Consider the following 18108-nt stretch of genomic DNA (forward strand, 5'->3'; position numbering starts at 1 on the left):
AACTTAGAGCCCTCAAGTCCACTCAGTCCTACTTGTTCACTATCACTAAGCCAATCACTAAGACAAAAAAGTTTGTTTACATTTACAGGAGATAATGCTGCCCATTTCTTATTTACAATGTCACCTGAAAGTGAGAAAAGGTGTTCACATGGCACTGTTGTAGCTGGGGTTACAAGGTATTCATGGGCCAGATGTGCTAAACATTCGTTTGCCCCGTCATGCTTCGGCCACCATTCCAGAGGACATGCTTCCATGCTCATGACAAATTTCGCCCAATAATGATCCAAAGCAGTGTGGACCGACGCACATCCATTTTCATCATCTGAGTCAACTGGCACCAACAGAAGGTTGATTTTCTTTTTTGGTGGTTGGGGTTCTGTAGTTTCTGCATCAGAGTGTACTCTTTTAAGACTTCTGACAGCATGTTCCACACCTCATCCCTCTCAGATTTTGGAAGTCACTTCAAATTCTTAAACTTTGAGTTGAGTGCTGTAGCTATCTTTCGAAATCTCATATTGGTACCTTCTTTGCGTTTTGTCAAATCTGCAGTGAAAACGTTCCTAAATCAAACAACATGTGCTGGGTCGTCATCCAGGACTGCCATAACACGAAATATATGGCAGAATGTGGGTAAAACCACGGAACAGGAGACATACATAAAAACACAGGAACATAAAAACGGCCATACTGGGTCAGACCAATGGTCCATCTTGGCCAGTATCCTGCCTTCCAACAGTGGCCAATGCCAGGTCTTCAGAGAGAATGAACAGAACAGGTAATGATAAAATGAGCCATCCCGTCACCCATTCCCAGCTTCTGGCAAACAGAGGCTAGGGACACTGTTCAGAGCATGGTTTTGCATCCTTGCCCTACACCTGGCTAATAGCCATTGATGGACCTATCCTCCATTAACTTATTTAATTCTTTTTTGAACCCTGTAATAGCCTTGGCTTTCACAACATCCTTTGGCAAAAAGTTCCATAGGCTGACTGTGCGTTGTGTGAAGAAATACTTCCTTTTGTTCATTTTAAATCTGCTGCCTATTAATTTCTTTTGATGACCCCTACTTCTTGTGTTATAAGAAGTAGTAAATAACACTTCCTTATTTACGTTCCCCACACCAGTCACACAATTCTTCCCCAAGAAGTTCAGTCACAAATTTAATTAACGCATTATTTTTATAACGAGCACCATCAGCAAGGAAGCATGTCCTCTGGAATGGTGGTCGAAGCATGAAGGGGCATACGAATGGTTAGCATATCTGGTATGTAAATACCTTGCAATGCCGGCTATAACAGTGCCATGTTCTCACTTTCAGGTGACATTGTAAATAGGAAGTGGGCAGCATTATCTCCGGTAAAAACTTGTTTGTCTTAGCAATTAGCTGAAGAAAAAGTAAGACTGAGTGAACTTGTAGGCTCTAAACTTTTACGCTGTTTTCTTTTTGAGTGCAGTTATGTAAAAAAAAATCTACATTTGTAAGTTGCATTTTCACAATAAAGATTTCACTACAGCACTTGCATAAGGGGAACTGAAAATACTATTTCTTTTGTTTATCTTTTTTACAGTGCAAATATTTGTAATTAAAAATAATATAAAGTGAGCACTGTACACTTTGTATTCTATGTTGTAATGAAATCAATATATTTGAAAATGTTGAAAAACATCCAAACATATTTATAATAAATTTAAATTGATATTCTATTATTGTTTAACAGTGCAATTAAAACTGAGATTAATCGTGACTACTTTTTAAAAATCTAGATCATTTGTTTTGTATTAATCGCTTGAGTTAATTGTGCTTGACAGCCCTATTTCAAATCAGACCATTTTCCATTAACCAGGCCTATTTTACCTGCTTCCACCTATTAGTGTTTTACTGTATTACTGTTGCTTCATAATCATAGTTTCCATTATGTTCAGTAGATTGACTTTTTATAATTCATTGTTTTCCTGCTGAAGCTGAATCTCAAATTCCCAGGTTAGTAATCTTAAAGCAGTTCTGTGTTTAGTTCTGCCCAGTTGAACATCATTTCTCCTCCTCCTCCTCTAGCTGTACAATCATGTTGGTTTTCTGACTCCAGGACCTTCATGTTCATAGAATAGTTTGTTCCAAATTACTCCACAGAATCACAAACTAGCAAGGGAACAAGTCAGCAAGATAGAGGGACAAGAAAATATTGCTCTTGATTAACTTTGGAAGGACACCTGGTAGTTTTAGTTAGGTAACACCTAAGGAACCTAGAATGAAAGCATTTACACTCCATTTTGGTGAGGTGTTGTTTGTAGGCTTAATTACATGCATAGCATTTATGCCATTGTGCTCCAGCAGGCTTTGATGTTTGTGCTCAAAAACAGAGATTTCAAAACCTGCTGGCAAGCTCCCCAGACTATCCAAACTCCACTCACCAAAAGGAGAAAATTTAACAAGCTGCTGACTTCTCACTGCTATTGTATTTTATAACATCTTCATCGTTTGTTATGTGTTGCTGTACCGTGCTCTGAGTCCCTTTGCAGTGAAAGAGCCCCTTATAAATAAAATGTATTATTATTAACCCTTAGGTTTTTGGGGGTTTTTTTTTATACTTTTCTCAACCAATAATGCATCCCTGATTTATTTTTTCCAGGTTCAAATCATTTGATTCTGCTTACCCAGCCTGTAAAATGCTCCAGCTGCTTCCTTAGAGATTTTCAGCCACTAAAAGAAATGCTCTGTCTTATTTTCACAGAAAAAAAATGATGTGCAGGATATTAAAAAGACACAAGCTGTCACCGCCAACTTAGTCCTAGCAGGCTTCTCACAAAAGCCAAGACCAAAAGAAATATTTATTTGATTGTTTTAAACCAATAGAGAGTGCAGTTTTAGAGATACAAACTCCCACACAGTGCTCATCAATCCCAAATATCATAGCACCAACAAATGAAACAGACTTCACTGATTTTTCATGTCAAAGCTGAAAGAAAAAGTAAAGCAATAGCACAAATGATGAAAATGCATCAACTGGAGTCCTTAGATTTTTTCCTTTTTAATCTACTCTGCTATTAGTAACATAGGAAAGAAAATGTTTATTTACAATACATCATTCTAAACTGAATGTTGTTCATTTGCAAAAAAAACAAGCCAATCTATTATGGACAAGTACTGCTCATGGTTGGAAAATGTTACTGACAGATCATTTGCCATCAGCTTTTTGACTAAGTCCTTTTTTTAAATTATAAAGATTTATGTTCACCATGGTAACTTTAAGACTATTTTATTTGCATTACTCTCAAACCCACCTAATCATTCTAATTTCCACAGGAGTAATCACAGGTGCATAGAGGCGGTGAGGACAAGGAGGGGGAGTGTGGGAAAGGTCTGAGGAATGTTTTGGAGGCTGTAAGCAAGCAGATGAGTCAGTGTGTGGACAGATGGTGTCTGAGAGCTGCTGAAACTTCATGGATGAGCTGGAGGCTGGGTACAGAGATGAACAGAATGAATCAGAAATTTGCACACAAGGACTGGAGGTGAAATATTAAAATGGCTCAGAGTAAGTCAAAGGCAAGAGACCCTACCCACCCCCCAGAGATGCACCTTGCCACCCACTTTGTTCAGCAGTAAAATGGGCCATCTCATGAGGCAATAGGAAATAGATGGCATAGATTCCTAAAGGATTCAGTGCGCGTGAAGGGTCTCAGTGCCTCAGCCCTTGGTCTGCGTAGATATTATGCCTTGTCAGGTACCAGATGCATCCCAGGATCCTAACAGTGTATCACAAGAGGAGGCCCCAAACAGTTAGTGTAAAGGATGAACATAGGGATCCAGCAGCCAGGGTGCGTGTAGTTGAGCAGGTACCCGTGTATCTGTTCAAGAGAGCAGTTTGCAGCATTCTGATCAGTGTAGGGCATCTGGCTTTGATGTTTGTGCTCAAGAACAGAGATTTCAAAACCTGCTGGCAAGCTCCCCAGACTATCCAAACCCCACTTACCAAAAGTTTTCATGCCTCCTCCCAGGCCCTCTGGATAGTCAGGGTTCTGCTTCCTACAAACGAAAGTAATACAGCTGGGCCAACTTTTCTCATCAAAACTTTTTTTGGACAAAAAGTGGCTTTTTGACCAAAGCAAACATGGTTGTGAAAAATCAATCAGTGAACTGATCTCCGTAATGGTGAGGGGTGTAGTTATGTAGTCTAAGCCAGAGACTGTGTGTCTGGACTCCTGGCTTTGACACTGCTTCACTGTATGACCTCAGGCCAATCACTCAACTGCCTATTCCTCAATTTCCCCCTTCTATAGAATGGGGCTAATAATACCTCGCAGGGGTGCAGTCGGTTGTGAAGCCCACTGATACCTCCAAATGAAAGGCATGGGAAAAGGGCAAATGATTATTACTAGCTAAAAAGTGGCTTGCTTGTCTTTGAAGGTGAAAAACTCTCAGTTCAAACCTCAAATAGTTTGTTTTAGGTTAAGGTTTCACCAATCTTATCTGAACCTCTTAGAACCATAAAATCAGACTAGAAATCTCTGGACTAGGGTCTCTCAGGAATATCTAGTACTGCCAGTTGCACCAGAAATAGCAGAGAACAGCTTCTCTCATGGTAGCTCAGCCCTTGTATTATGGATGTTGGTTGGAAACTGGAGGTTCAAAAGCGGAGGGAAGTGAAAAGTTCTTATCTTTCTGGGTTTGGCCTGGCTTTTCAGGTCCCTTCCTATTTTATCCAAAATGGGTAGCACATTCCTCTGTAGTTCCTCTTTCTTGTCAGGTTTGGTACTGATTTGGCCTCTTTGTTTGGATATAGCTTACTGAACCCACTGAACTAGTCTTTCATTGCTGAAGAACCACATACAATAGTTATCACTTGTTTACATACAAACAATTGATTGTTTGCCCAGAGATTTGACTTCTTTAGATCCCACGCAGCTTGGAGCTAAGCCACAATATTGAGAGCTGCTCCTAATCATGAAACTTACATTAATTAATATACATGTGCAGCTGTTATTGGAGCCACCAGCTGGTACTTGTTTGGTTTGATTACTTTGCAAATGAAATTTTTCATCCATTCAAGTATTAACAAATTAAATTTCCCTTCAGGTTGTCGGTTCAAATCCATCCCAGGTCAGCAGGGACTGAAAGTCATTAGCTTCTGATGGTTGTTCAGTGGCCTGTGTGTTATGAGAGGCTAGACACACACAGGTAGGTGTCGACATCACATAAAGCCCCCATGGTATGCCCTCTTGTTGGCATTCTCCAGAGAGAGGCCAAGGACCCAGTGGGTGATGGAGACTCCGCTATGGCTCCTTGTACATCTCATTAAGCAATGGATATAACTTTGCCCTCTCATGTGCATGAACAGCTCCTATTGACTTCAGTGGGAACTACATGTATGTACTGGAGAAAAATCGGGTTGTAGATGTGCAAAGTGTGTGTGAGCTGAAACTAATTTCCTGACTTTTGTGTGTTGAAAGTTGTATCTTTAATATTGGAGTAACATTTAGTATTGAATTTCCCTGTTTAAGCTTTTAAAAGAAGATTAACATCAAGCTTTTTTTTTTTTTTACTGATTTCACTCTAATCTCCACACTTGTGCAGCTGAGTGTGTTTGGGACTCCCTAGAGAAAATGTAACACAAAACCATGCTTGCGAAACTACTGATTGTATTTACATCAGTATGATCTAACCTATCTACCTATGGTATTGTTATCGTGCCGTTAAGGTGGTATCTAAGCTCCAATTAGTATGCATTTAAATTATTCCGTAGTTTCATATAATATAATAGTAATATAACACCTAGATCAGTGGATCTCAAAGTGCTTTACAAAGGTGGTAAGTATCATTATCCCCATTTTTACAGATGGGGAAATAGAGGAACAAAGAAGTGGAATGACTTGCCCAAGATCACCCAGCAGGCCACGGGCAGATATGAGGACAGGACCCAGGTTTCCTCAGTCCCGCTCAGTGTCTATCCACTGGGCCACACGCTCTCCATTGTTATACTGTTATTGTGATTAGTCTCTGTTATCTGTAACTCTAAATTTAATGTAAATTTCTTTCTGCTTGTACATAAAGCTGATTTTACAGCTCATCTATTTGTTTTAATGAGCCCAGAGAGCAACCTTTAGTGGTGACTTAGAAACCTAAAAGGTAAAGTTCAGCAATTTTTGCATCATGTCCATGGAAATTTGAAAGAAAAAGAAAGCTTAATGTCTTTGCAGCTGAAAAAGGCTATATTTTATTCACACGCATACAATTCAGAATAACGGGTGAATGGATTTTACTCAAACTCCCAACCAAATTCACCTCTGGCTAAGACTGAACATGGAAGATTTCAGTTCAACCTTTTGTATTTGGAAAGTTCTGCTCAAGTAGAACCAGAGGGGCTCGATAGAATATGTTCTAGGTTTTTATACCTTGCCTATCACTGTAAAATCTGAGGGACAACAAAAGTCTGAAGGAAATCACAGCACTAGACCCTCAGCTGGTGTAAATAGGCCCATGGCAGTCAACTGAGCAATGCTGAAGTACGCTATCTGAGGAGCTGACCCTCAGCGTTTGCTGATGCTTACTTAATTCAGTGCAAAAAAGGGACAAAACACAGCCACCTCGTGTATGACGCTAGGATGAGCATTGACTATGCAAGAGTCTGGTGTGCAGCATGGGATTGCAAACTACTTCTTTCTATCTCCTCACCTGTAGCGTTGTCATGGAAAGAGCAAAAGGTACATAGTCCCAGATTCTCAAAGGTATATAGGCTCCTAACTTTCATCTTCCAAGACCTTCATCTTTGAACTATCTAGCTACTTCAGATATTGCTAACTGCCTTCTGTCATCTATGCAAGAAAATCTTGGACAGGAGAAAGGAAATGCCATGAGTTCCTACTAGCAGAGTTTTAGAATTGATCTGGTAAGTGGAATTGGGCTCCCTTCTCCCCATGGACATAGGTATGTGTTTGACCCATTAAGGCCACAGGTCTCTTGCTAGCTACCAAGGTTCTATACCTCCCCCCCTAACCTCCCAACCAACAGCTGCGTGCCCGTCTTTGTTTTCCCTTACTGACCACTACTTCTGAAACCACCCACCACCTTCTTCATCAGGAGAGGGAGTTGTTTCTGAAGACAAGCTCCGACCCCACAAACTAATACTGACTAGGTTAGGATTATCTTGTGCTGGGACACTCCGTCAAGTGCAGGTATTAGCACAAAGAGCAAGACCAGGTAGGAGCTTCTACACAGGAGAAATGGGTCTTGATCTGCAGAAACATTGGAGATGACCCAGCCCTAGGGCATCAAGAAGAATGTGTAATTTCTTTTCTATACTACTAACCAGGGAATTTCAAAGTGAACACAAGTTCAGAAATCCCCACTGCAAAATTAATCTTCCCAGGACATAAGTATGTTCACTCAGACTGAGATAACTACATTCACAGTATGAGTAGCATTTTTACCCTAAATGACACCAATACATCACCAAGCCTATGAGAAGACTTAGCATCACAAAAGGATCACCATGCAGTTTGTGAGCACGGTGTTACCTGCCACCAGCAGGCTGCCAAGAGATATGTCTCAGTAGGAATTTATTTGGCCTTAACAGCAAGTTGAAAGATACTTCTGCTGGGATTCTCCCCTGGCAGTCATTGGTATTAACAGAGTACAGAATATGCACTCATCTATTTTAGTGGTTCTTTAGTGATGGCATGGCTGGGATTGGTTTACACTGTTTAAAGAAAACCTAAGGCAAATGATACAATATTTAAGGCCAGGACTTCAGAGTACAAACAAACTAAAATCAGTAACTGGGTCAATGAGTTATATCTTATGTCATTAATCCCACTGCTTGACAACAGGCTGTTTCATAAAATGTAGAAATGGGCAAGACCTATTAGATCATCCAGCCCATATCCCGGCCAACACACAATTGCTCCCTACAGTATATTTTCTACTGTTTTATATAGTCTGTTTTCAAATATGCCAAGCTATGACGCTCCTAATACTTCCACCGGGGGATCTTTTCACTGCCTAATAGATGCTGAGTAATAGATTCCATAAACCTTGAAATAACAATTAGATTGTAAACCTATAAATAATGCAAAACTTCGTTCTGTTCCTGTCTGTTTTGCAAACAAACATAATCTTACTGAAACCCAAACCAGAGAGACATTTTGCATAGCGTTTCAGTAAAGACTAGGAGCAAGTGTTTATATTTTACAGAAAACACAACTCAGGGAAACTGAATACAGTTGCTATACATCCTGAGGATCTGATGGCATCATAAACCACTCTTGTAGTTACCATGGTGATGTGTGTGAGTGTAGGTATCTTAAGAGCTTTCAGTTGTCTGTATCTTACCCAGTTCTTAATTACCAGTGAGATTTGGGATACAAATATAACACAACATGAACTACACAGGAAATATCTTGCTGAATCTTGACACAGAATAAAAGCCCTAAGAGTCCAGACTAACTACCAGGTAAGCGCACAAGCATCTGGATGTGAATGGAGAACAGTGTCACCTTGTGGTTCTGTATCTCAGGGGAGTGCTCTCTGCACATTTGGCAGGGGTGTTTGTTCTCACTCACACTCTGTATCACTTAAGCAATAATATTTGTATTAAAACACAGCACAGCATTTCCTAAACCCATTCACTGCTCAGCTCTTTGCTACTATGTGCATGATGTGCCACGTACAGCATGCAGCTCTGAAGGGTTAAATATTGTTTCACAGTACATATTTAAAGGCAGCAAAATCAAATGTATATCAACCACCTGCTGTTTGCAACATCTGTTGTTAAGAGCGTAATGGTTATCTGCCTATAATCCCAGCTCTGAGCATTTACCTATTTTATACATTTCCAATAGCACCATTCACCTTCCCCACAGGAGGAACCAACCAGGCAACTTTCACTTATTTAGCTTACGAAGTAGGTAAGAAATCACCTCATCACAACATTTTGCAAGAATGATTTCTAACTCATACAGCTGTTACTGTTACTACATGCACCAGGGAGGGTGCAGTTTGAGGATAACAGGTCCTCGGTGTTTTATTACCCGAACTGTAGAGCTGGAAGCCTCATGAAATAGGGCATATAATGGATGATAGTGCTTACCCTTACAACCAAACTACTTAGACGGTAAACCCTTTGGGGTAGGGACTTCATGTTCTCTGTTAGTAAAATGGATGCTATGGCAATAAACCACCACCACCTGCCAGGTAGTTTTCTATCAGATCATTTTACCCATCTATGTCCTCTTTAAAACAAACTTCTTTGTTCCATCATACAGTGTCTCACCTTGTAATCTTATTGATATTCCCTGTTTCTTCCCTCTGCTGCCTCTCTACTGTATCATTATTCTGCCTTATTGTGTCCTGTCTACAGTTAGTTTGGGAGCACACAGAGGCAGATTTTGTGGTGTTTATATGTTTTGGGAGGCACCCAGCACATCTGGGCATGGTTAAAATCATTAACAATGTCTGGGCGCCATATCATGGCTTTTTGCTTGCATGGCCCCTAAGAGAAAGTATTCTTAACCAGAAAGCAAAACCAATCCAAATGCATCCCTGGCACACATGTACACTAAAAGGAGCACTTTAACGTGGACATGCGAGGTGTATTACTGGCATGCTAGGGGCTCCAGCTGGTGGTTAACATGCCAGGTTTCTATTCTGCAGCAAGGCCAGAGAAAACAGACTTTACTGTTGCAAGTTGTGATTACACCTATGGCTTGGTGTAGCTTTGTGCACACAGCCAGCCTGTGCTAAAACACCTTATTTATATTTGTTTCTCAGTCCTCATCTCTCCCCACCCTCCTGGCCCACTTATTTGTGTCATCCACCTATTGTGTCTTTTAGAAGACTATAACCTCTTTGGACTGTAATTAACTATGTTTTTGTACAGACCCTAGCACAATGTGGCTTCAGACTAAGTGCTTGGGTAATATAAAACATTAAAGGCTTTACTGGTGATGTCTAGCCTCTAAGAACAATTGCATCACAGCTAATGTAAGTATCTCCATCCATGAGCAAAAGGGCTGCATGTTCAGATCAACAGAGCTTCCAGATGTCTGAGCTGATACTATGTGGGGTGAGTTCACAGCAGTGATGAGTAGTTTTGGTTTCCTGTTTCAGTCAATTGTTGGTATAGTAGCAGATCCAGCCACACTGAGCTATCTGACTGGAATTTTCAAAGAGCAGTTTCAGTTAGGATTCTGGGGCGTGGATGCAAAAACTTTTTAAGTGGTTTCTCAGACTGTTTGCTCACATAGGTCACCGCTTTCACTATGCTTGGTTTACACAGCATTTAGAGAGCAAGGCAAAGTGTCTTATAAAATACCCCAGACAAACAGATACATTCTTTGTAAGACGTGTGTTTCTAAAACAAAGTTTAAATATTTGTGATATTAGGGGCTTTGGCCACACAGTTTTAAGTAGAGATGGGCGTGGGCCTAAAAATGTGGACATAGATCGTCAGAAATTCCCCAACACTGGGATGTTTGCATCCAGGGTGTGAGGCTGGGCCCACCTCACATTTTAAAGAGTGGGAGTCTGGAAAGGTAGGAAGGGGGGATGGATTAGCGTCCAAAAGTCCAGACACTGGCCTAAGAAACCTAGATCTGCAGCAAGTTAGGGATAAAAAAGGCTCTCAAGAGATTTCCAGGGCTTGTTCTTTCCACTCAAACTAGAAATAGCATGCAAGTGGCCTCTCTCCAGATAATCCAGCATCTCCAATTTCTATTCTCGACCAGACCCTGAAAGTGCAGAGGCAGCAAAAGGGAGGGAGGGAGGGCGTAGAGTGATAATAGAATTGTTTCTAGCCCGGAGAAAGGTTCCTTTTGGTCCAGATCCGGTTTGAAGTGGATCCAGCTTTTTATATTATCTGAACTGCTTGTCCAATGCCATGTACTCTGCACCTCCTTTTCTCAGGGTATGTCTGCACTGGAGCTGGAAGTGTAATTTCTAGGTCTGATTGAGCAAGCAGCTAAAAATAGAAATGTCGCCATGGCAGCACAAGCAGCTAACAGCAGCTGCCTGAGTGTGGATCTAAGGTTTCAGATGGGATTGACTTGAGGGGGCTAGCCCGTCCTGCTGCTTGCACTGTCGCGGCTATGTTTCTAGTTTTTAGCAGGGTAGCTCAGTCAAAACTAGTGCGGGAATGTCTTCCTGAGCTGGAAATTACAGCCTCTGATCCCTCTCCAGAGCAAACATAACCTCAGTTGATAACGGTGCACTGGTCTGCTTGGCACCTCTAGTTATGAGGATGGGTCATTATTCAGATGTCTCCTTTTTCCAGCAGTTCAATACTCAGGCATCAAAGTTCAATCTGAGCTGTCACAGCACATGGAAGAGTTTGGCCTGGGGGTGAATTAAATTTAAGGCCTTGTCTACACTAGAAAAATGAAATTTAACAAAATCAATTAAAATAGCAATAATTTAAAAAATAATCTAACTACACTACTGCACCCTTTTAGTATAGACAAGGCTGGTCACTAAGGTCCACTATAAATGGGAAGGAGAAATCTTCCACCCCTGTAGTATTAGAAGCTTTTGTTTTTCGCAACATACATTTAATGGCTTTATTATCAAATGGAATTTTGTAGGTCCTATTCTAAAGAGTGGGCCCTAGTTCATGCCCCTTAGATATTTAATAGCTAAGTTATTAACAGTAAGTAGTTACTGCACATAACTCTTAGCATGAAGAGAGCTTTTTATCTTAAAAGCATTAACCAATCCTCACAACAGCCCTGCAAGATAGGTAAGTAAGAGAGGCAGTGTTTTCTAGTGGCTAGAGCACTGGACTGTGACTCAGGAGAACTGGACTATGGCTACACTAGGAACACTTTGCGGTACAAGTATACTATACTGGCAAAGTGCTCCTAGGATGGACACCCTTCAGAGCATCCCCAAACTGCACTTTTGCTGGTGTAGCTCATTCCCACCCATCTAAGCAAAAAAAACCTATACTGGTAAATGTGCAGTTCTGCCAGTATAACTATATTCACACAAGGGGCTTTGGCAGCATAGCATGTGGGTTACAAATCACACTTTTTCCCGGCCCTGACCAGCACAGCTATGCTAACAGGAGTTAGTAGCGTAGACATGTCACTGGATTCTCTTCTTGGCTCTGCCACTACCTTGCCAAGTGACCTTAGGTAAGTCACTTCACCACTCTGTGCCCTGAGGATAACGTCACTGACTTTTGTAAAGCACTTTGAGAACTGAAGTGCTGTAGAAGAGCTAGGCATTGGTGTTAGCTCTATTTTACAGATAGGGACGAGGCACAAAGAAGTTAAGACCACGAAGAATCACTGTTAAAGCCACAAGAACTCATATATATCCCAGTCTCATGCTTAGACTGCTAGACTATGTCTTTCTCACTGCATGAGCTAGTACATATATATTTTGGGGGCAGTCAAATTAGCCATTGCAACTGGATTGCCAGTAAATTTATCCCTTTTTTCTGTTCAGCAGACTGTAATTTTTATGAATGTATTCATTATTTGTAATAGTTTAAAGAACAGTGTTTGTAAATACATTTCATCCCATGCCTGTGTGTGATTGGTCATATATGAGTGGCTTTGTTCTCTGATTGGCTGTCTGAAGCTTTTTAAATGAGAGACTAATTAAATGGCAAACAAATACAAAAGTAGTGAATAGGAATACTGAATACATTTATTCATGCACCAGTACCCTTGTTCACAGGCAAATCTGGGCAGCTGTATAAACAGCAGCCAGCAGGTGAGCAAAACCCTTTAGTGAATAAAAGGAGCCTGAATGAGATTGAACCAAAGAGCTATCTGGAGTTGGGGTGAATGTTCGCAAACACTTGCTTTGCAGAATTTGAGCATCTCTAAATCTAAGCCTGGACATTTGTGTTATCAGCCAGAGTCATGTTCCCAACTGATATTGTGCCAAATTTGGATTTACATACAGTACCAGGAGGCCTTCCTGTCTCTTCTGCTAACAATTAAATACTATTTTACCTAACAGGCCTGAATAGCTTAATCACAACAATAACATGCATTTTTTAAAATTGTAGATTCATATGCACACAACAGATAGGACAAAAATCCTCTTCCCTTAATCCCACCTTGAACCATTTGTAAGGAAAAGATTAAACGATGTGTTTGAGCCTTTCTAACTATGGGAAGAGAGAAGGGCTCAGGGGATTGTGTATGAAATATAGAGCCTTTTTTCTCTAGATCACCATTTCAAATCCAGCCCAGAATTGGTAGGTGTTACCAGCTGATGGCTGTTCTATGAACTATTATTACTGTCTATATTACCAAGCATTTGCTCAGTGCTATACAAAATACAGAAGACAACACAGTCACTGCACTAGCTGGTGGGATAGTTGTTTATATCAGGTACTGATTAGCTCCCTGTTTGTCAGTCTCAGCAGAGGCCAAAGATTGACTAGGCTACCCCTCACCCCTATCATTCATCATCATCATTAGTTCGCCTAGACAGCAGAGGTCCATTGTGACAATCCCCTATGGCCTCTACCAATGGCTTTGCCATATTGGATCATATGTCCCTAAATACTTCGCCACCTGGGGGCAAGAGGGTTGGAAGTGCAGTGACTGAAGCTGTTTTCCTAACCATTAGTACTTCGCTTTCAGCTATACGGCCACCACTGCCGTTGACCAGAGGTTCATCCACCTCAGATGAGAAAGACTCCGCTGCTACCCGATCTTCACCAGAGCCTCGTTTGCCGACTGTTTCAGGGTTAGTGACAGGCCCTCATGGCTACCATAACGGCTAAAGGGAACAGGCCCCACCATACTTCACCATGCCAAGCAGTCCCCTACTTTGGTCGTTACCCACTTCCCACAGACTGGGATGTGAGGTTGGACTTTTGGGGAGCCCTCACCCCACGGGAATTACTAAGAGTAAGGTAAGTTAGTGAGGAAGGGTATGAGAATTTGAACTACTGTTCTCCATTCACCTTGCCCCTGTACTCTCTGTAGGGTACTCAGAGGCTCCAAACTCCAGGTCTGACAAATTTCATCAGCTCTAAATTCAGCAACATACAATTCTTATGTAAATCACAAGTCTAGCTGCAGCTTAGTCCCAGCTCAGGAAATGTGTTGTGTACTTTTATAGCTTTCCAGGAAGGAGACTTAAAACAAAAAACAAAACAAAAAAAACACAAGACAAATAACTATGTGCAACTAAAGCCACAACAGAGAGCAAAGACCAACACTCTTTACCCTATTGTACCTCCTGTCCTCTTCTCCATAAAAGCAGGAGGGAAAACCAGCCTTCTCTTTCAGGTTCTGGTGTAACCAGACAAGACATTTTTTGGATTTAATTGCAACTAATGCGAAGGTGAAAGAGGATTAAGTTATAAGAATATAAAACCAAAGTGATTTAAAAAAATTTAACCAGATCGTTTTCTAACAACATACTCTACTAGTCCTTTCAGCGCACTGTTAGAGATAAGTTCTCTTCCACCCTCATCTCCTGTTTTCACCTTTTACCAGTTTTGGCTGGTTTTTTTCAACAAAGGCAAAGCTGCCTTTTGGAGATGTAATTTAAGCAAACGCACACGGTAATGATGACTGAATCATGGCTATCATATTCTGCGTAACTCCTACTCCACAATGGCTTTTTATCGACGTGGTCAACACATGACAGAGAGCTTTGTCTTCAGAATTGTTGCTTCTTTTAAGATTGATGTTTGAGGTAGTTCACTAGCATGGGTGGGATCTCCAGCTGACCTATGGCACTCGCGCTGTTGGTCAGTTTCAGAAGTTTCCTGACAGCCAGCCTAGACTGAGACATCAAAGATTTGGGATGAGCTGCATAAGAAGAAGGAAGGGGGGGAAAAAGACTGTAAACTTTCAGTACATTCAAAACCTTCTAGTCTTATATTACCGTAAGCAAAGAGAGCACCTAGAATGAGTCTCTCTCACAACACACTCCCTCAGGCACTGTAATATACATGCTGCTTGGCTTTCTACCAGCCGTAAGGGGGCTGGCAACTGCAAAATTTTAAATTAATACATTACATTGCAAAGCCACCTGGCACCTGGGATACCACATCGATGGGCATATCACGGATAATACTAGATATTGTGTCTCAGTGGCATTCCTGAAAGCAGATGGGCTTGCATGGTTCAGGTTACATAATGAAAACTGCCTGGCCCTGTGTTGTGAATTTTAATAAACTAGAGCAATCTGATCATCCGTTACAATGACATTCTGCTCCTGATGCGTAAAATTCAAATGTGCTGGGATATAGCTTTTGGCCACATTCTCTCTCCCTCTCACATACCTATAAGCTCACTGGCTTCTGCCTGGCACTAAGGCACTGCACCTCCACGTCGCCATATACACAGCAGGCAACTGGATCTGGAAACCATGTTTTTGTTAGATTTTCCCCTTTCAGCTTTTTCCTCAATGGTAGGGGCCTGGGATAAACTCCTTGCTGTGGCTGGGCTACTCAGCACATTAAATGATGAGCTTAGCTATGGGTGTTTCGCAGGTGCTACACTTATACTTCCAATTTGAGGGCAGTCTCTCTAGCACAAGAGCAGCTCTGGTGGGAGAACCAGCCACCAGCATTACCACTGGCAACACCGAACTTTGCTGAGAGCAGGTTAGGTTGGTAAAAATACCAGAGCCCTGCCTACACAAGTGCTTCCCCAGTTGCTACCAATAGTGGAGTCGTACTGGTGGCAAATTATGTTCAGAAGCACCCTGAGGAGAACATCAGGAAGTTAATGTGTCTCTCCATCTTCTTTCCCCCCCACCTTCAGCCATACTTCTGTCCCTCTCCTCCCACCTTCTCTTTCAGATTCTGGAAGACCAAAATACTAATTGTCCCTATGCATCCTTCTGCTCCTCCTGCTGCACCCTCCATCTCTCTCCCCCACAAGACACTAAGTAACCCAATGTCTGTCCCAAACTGCAAAGATCACTGTACCTGTCGACCCCTTTGGCACTTGACAATAACAGGAGAAGGGGGAAAGGAAGGAGAATCCTGAGCAGCAGTTTGATTTGATTCCTGACCATAAGAGTCACCCTTAATCTTTGCTGCAATAACACTTTCTGCAGTCAGCTCAGTTGGGTTGTGACAGTGGAGTTTTTCATACCAAGTTATACTGATGGAGGAGGGGAAGGTTACCTTCCTTCCAGGTTTGATCCACCCTCCGTGTATTGAAGGTTTGGTGGTGGGAGAAGGAAGGAAGGGAATGAAACAGCCTTGAATGCAGAGGAGTCTTGTGGTGAAGCTATTACACACTCACTGGCTCTTAATGTGAAAACTCTAGGTGATGGTGAGGTGGAGTCCCATGTGGTCTACACTGACAGCTATGTCACCAATGGCTTTATCTCTAAACTGTATCGTCTTTAGTATCAGTAAGTTTCTCAGAAACACTTGTGAAAAGCAAGCAACATTGTGTGTTAACCTGACCAGCAAATAGAAAGATAATAGATTTAGCATCAGTTCATTTTTTTATCTTGAAGAATACAGCCACATCTGGGGCAAAAAGAGGCAGTTAATAGCAGCCAGCAACACCACCCAACAAGTAAAAACAGGAAGTGAAAAAATAATGTGCCCAACTGAAACTCCAAAGAAAATTTAGGCTAGCAAAAAGCTCTTACTCAAACTGATCTCAAATTGCTTTTTCGGAGACTGGCAGACTCTCCAAGTAGTGTACTATCCAAACTGTAAGGCTAGTGCAAGTTTCCAAATCTATGGCAGTGCATACAAGTTACCTCTTTCCCTGATCAGCAGCGCCAATGCTTCACTATTCGGCGAGATCTTATCTACCGCAATGTTTGGTAAGTATACATTGGCTCCAAAATCAATGAGCAGTTTTATGAATTCACTCCCACAGCCATGTCTTAAGCAGATATCAAGCACAGTCTTGGGCTGCTTCATTCGTGCAATCATTTTCTTATCAGTGCAGTTGTAATTGGGATCTGCTCCATAAAGCAGCAGCATTTTAAAACACTCCAGATGACCATAGACTGCTGAGAGATATAAAGGGCCAGAACAAGCTGCAGAGTTGGCAGCCCACTCTGGAACTCTTGCTTTAACGTTGATTTCTGCCCCATAGTCTAACAGTTCTTGCAGAATGCTGACATCTCCATCTCTAGCGGCTGTCAGCAGTGGAGAACAGTTATTGTAGATGCTGCCAGAAGGATTGGCTCCTGCCTCCAACAGCGCTTTAACACAATCTAGGTGGCCATTACTAACAGCAGTGAATAGTGGAGTTTGAGCCTTTACATCTAGGCTGTCCACTTCTGCTCCATGAGCCAACAGAGCTTCTAAACTTCTCAGATGGCCCTTAGAAGCGGCGAGGCGAAGTGGGGTCCCAGGTACACCCCAACCACTTCTGCTGTTAATAAATGTTTTGTATCGGTCTTGGCACAAGAGTTCATCAAGAGTTTGATAATCATCCTGGGATACTGCTTGGTTCAGCTCTTGTCTTTCTCCATTTTCATCTTCATCTTCTCTGGGCTGGAGCATGGAGAAGATTTTGGTTATATCCACTAGATTCATTTTTGGTTTGTCTCTTAAGCACAACTCTCATCATGAACTGTGTAAAGCATGAGATCTATGGAACAAGAAACAGAATTAGAAACTAGTTTTAAAAAAGCCTCATTCTTCTCTCTTGGGAATCTCTTAGACTCAAGTGGAGGAACATAAGGACAAAGTAATTGATTACATTATAGTCATTCCTTCCTCAGAGAGACACTTACATTTATACCTAATGGTATGTCAGAGGAAAACCACACACTAAGTTTTATGACAAAAAGATCTGGACCAATGCTCCAGTGTGAGCATGGGCCATGAAATCTCAATCTACCTACACCCATGAAGGTATTCAGAAAGCAACAATCACTGTGGCACCTACTACTAATTCTAATCCTGGTTTTGCATGGATTTTTTGAGAGTGAAGGAAGAGGGTACTGGATTAGGCACAGAACTAAATCAGGGGGTCTCTGTGATAGGGAAGCATTTTTTTTACCCCTCCATCAGCAGCATAGTCAGAATTAGTTTGTGCAACCAAAGGAGTCACAAGACAAGGATTCACAAGACTTGATTTCAGTACTGACTTGTTGTGTGGCTTTGGGTAAGTCATTTATGGCTACATTTTTGGAAGAGTTCAGCATCCAACAGCTAA

General features: G+C 41.6%; 1 protein-coding gene and 1 long non-coding RNA gene across 3 annotated transcripts; one reads left to right on the forward strand and one right to left on the reverse strand.

Moving 5' to 3' along the window:
• Positions 1-3353: 3353 nt before the first annotated feature.
• Positions 3354-6105, forward strand: LOC137153933 (uncharacterized). 2 transcript variants are annotated; one of them, XR_010919957.1, is made up of 3 exons: positions 3354-3507; positions 5072-5173; positions 5832-6105. It is a non-coding gene; the product is annotated as an uncharacterized lncRNA (long non-coding RNA). The 2 variants fall into 2 exon arrangements; XR_010919956.1 differs by having other exon boundaries at positions 3356-3530.
• A 7836-nt stretch (positions 6106-13941) lies between these two features.
• ASB12 (ankyrin repeat and SOCS box containing 12) lies at positions 13942-17489 on the reverse strand. Its single transcript, XM_067548295.1, has 2 exons — positions 16694-17489; positions 13942-14772 (listed from the first exon to the last, which is right to left on the reverse strand). Exons 1-2 carry the CDS (start codon positions 17481-17483, stop codon positions 14639-14641), a joined length of 924 nt encoding a protein of 307 aa, XP_067404396.1. The 5' UTR covers positions 17484-17489; the 3' UTR covers positions 13942-14638.
• Between the last annotated feature and the right edge of the window lie 619 nt (positions 17490-18108).

This window comes from Emydura macquarii, unplaced genomic scaffold (genome assembly GCF_026122565.2).
Source record: "Emydura macquarii macquarii isolate MOO-44397 ecotype Brisbane River unplaced genomic scaffold, CSIRO-AGI_Emac_v2 contig_1253, whole genome shotgun sequence".
NCBI classification, from domain to species: Eukaryota; Metazoa; Chordata; order Testudines; family Chelidae; genus Emydura; species Emydura macquarii.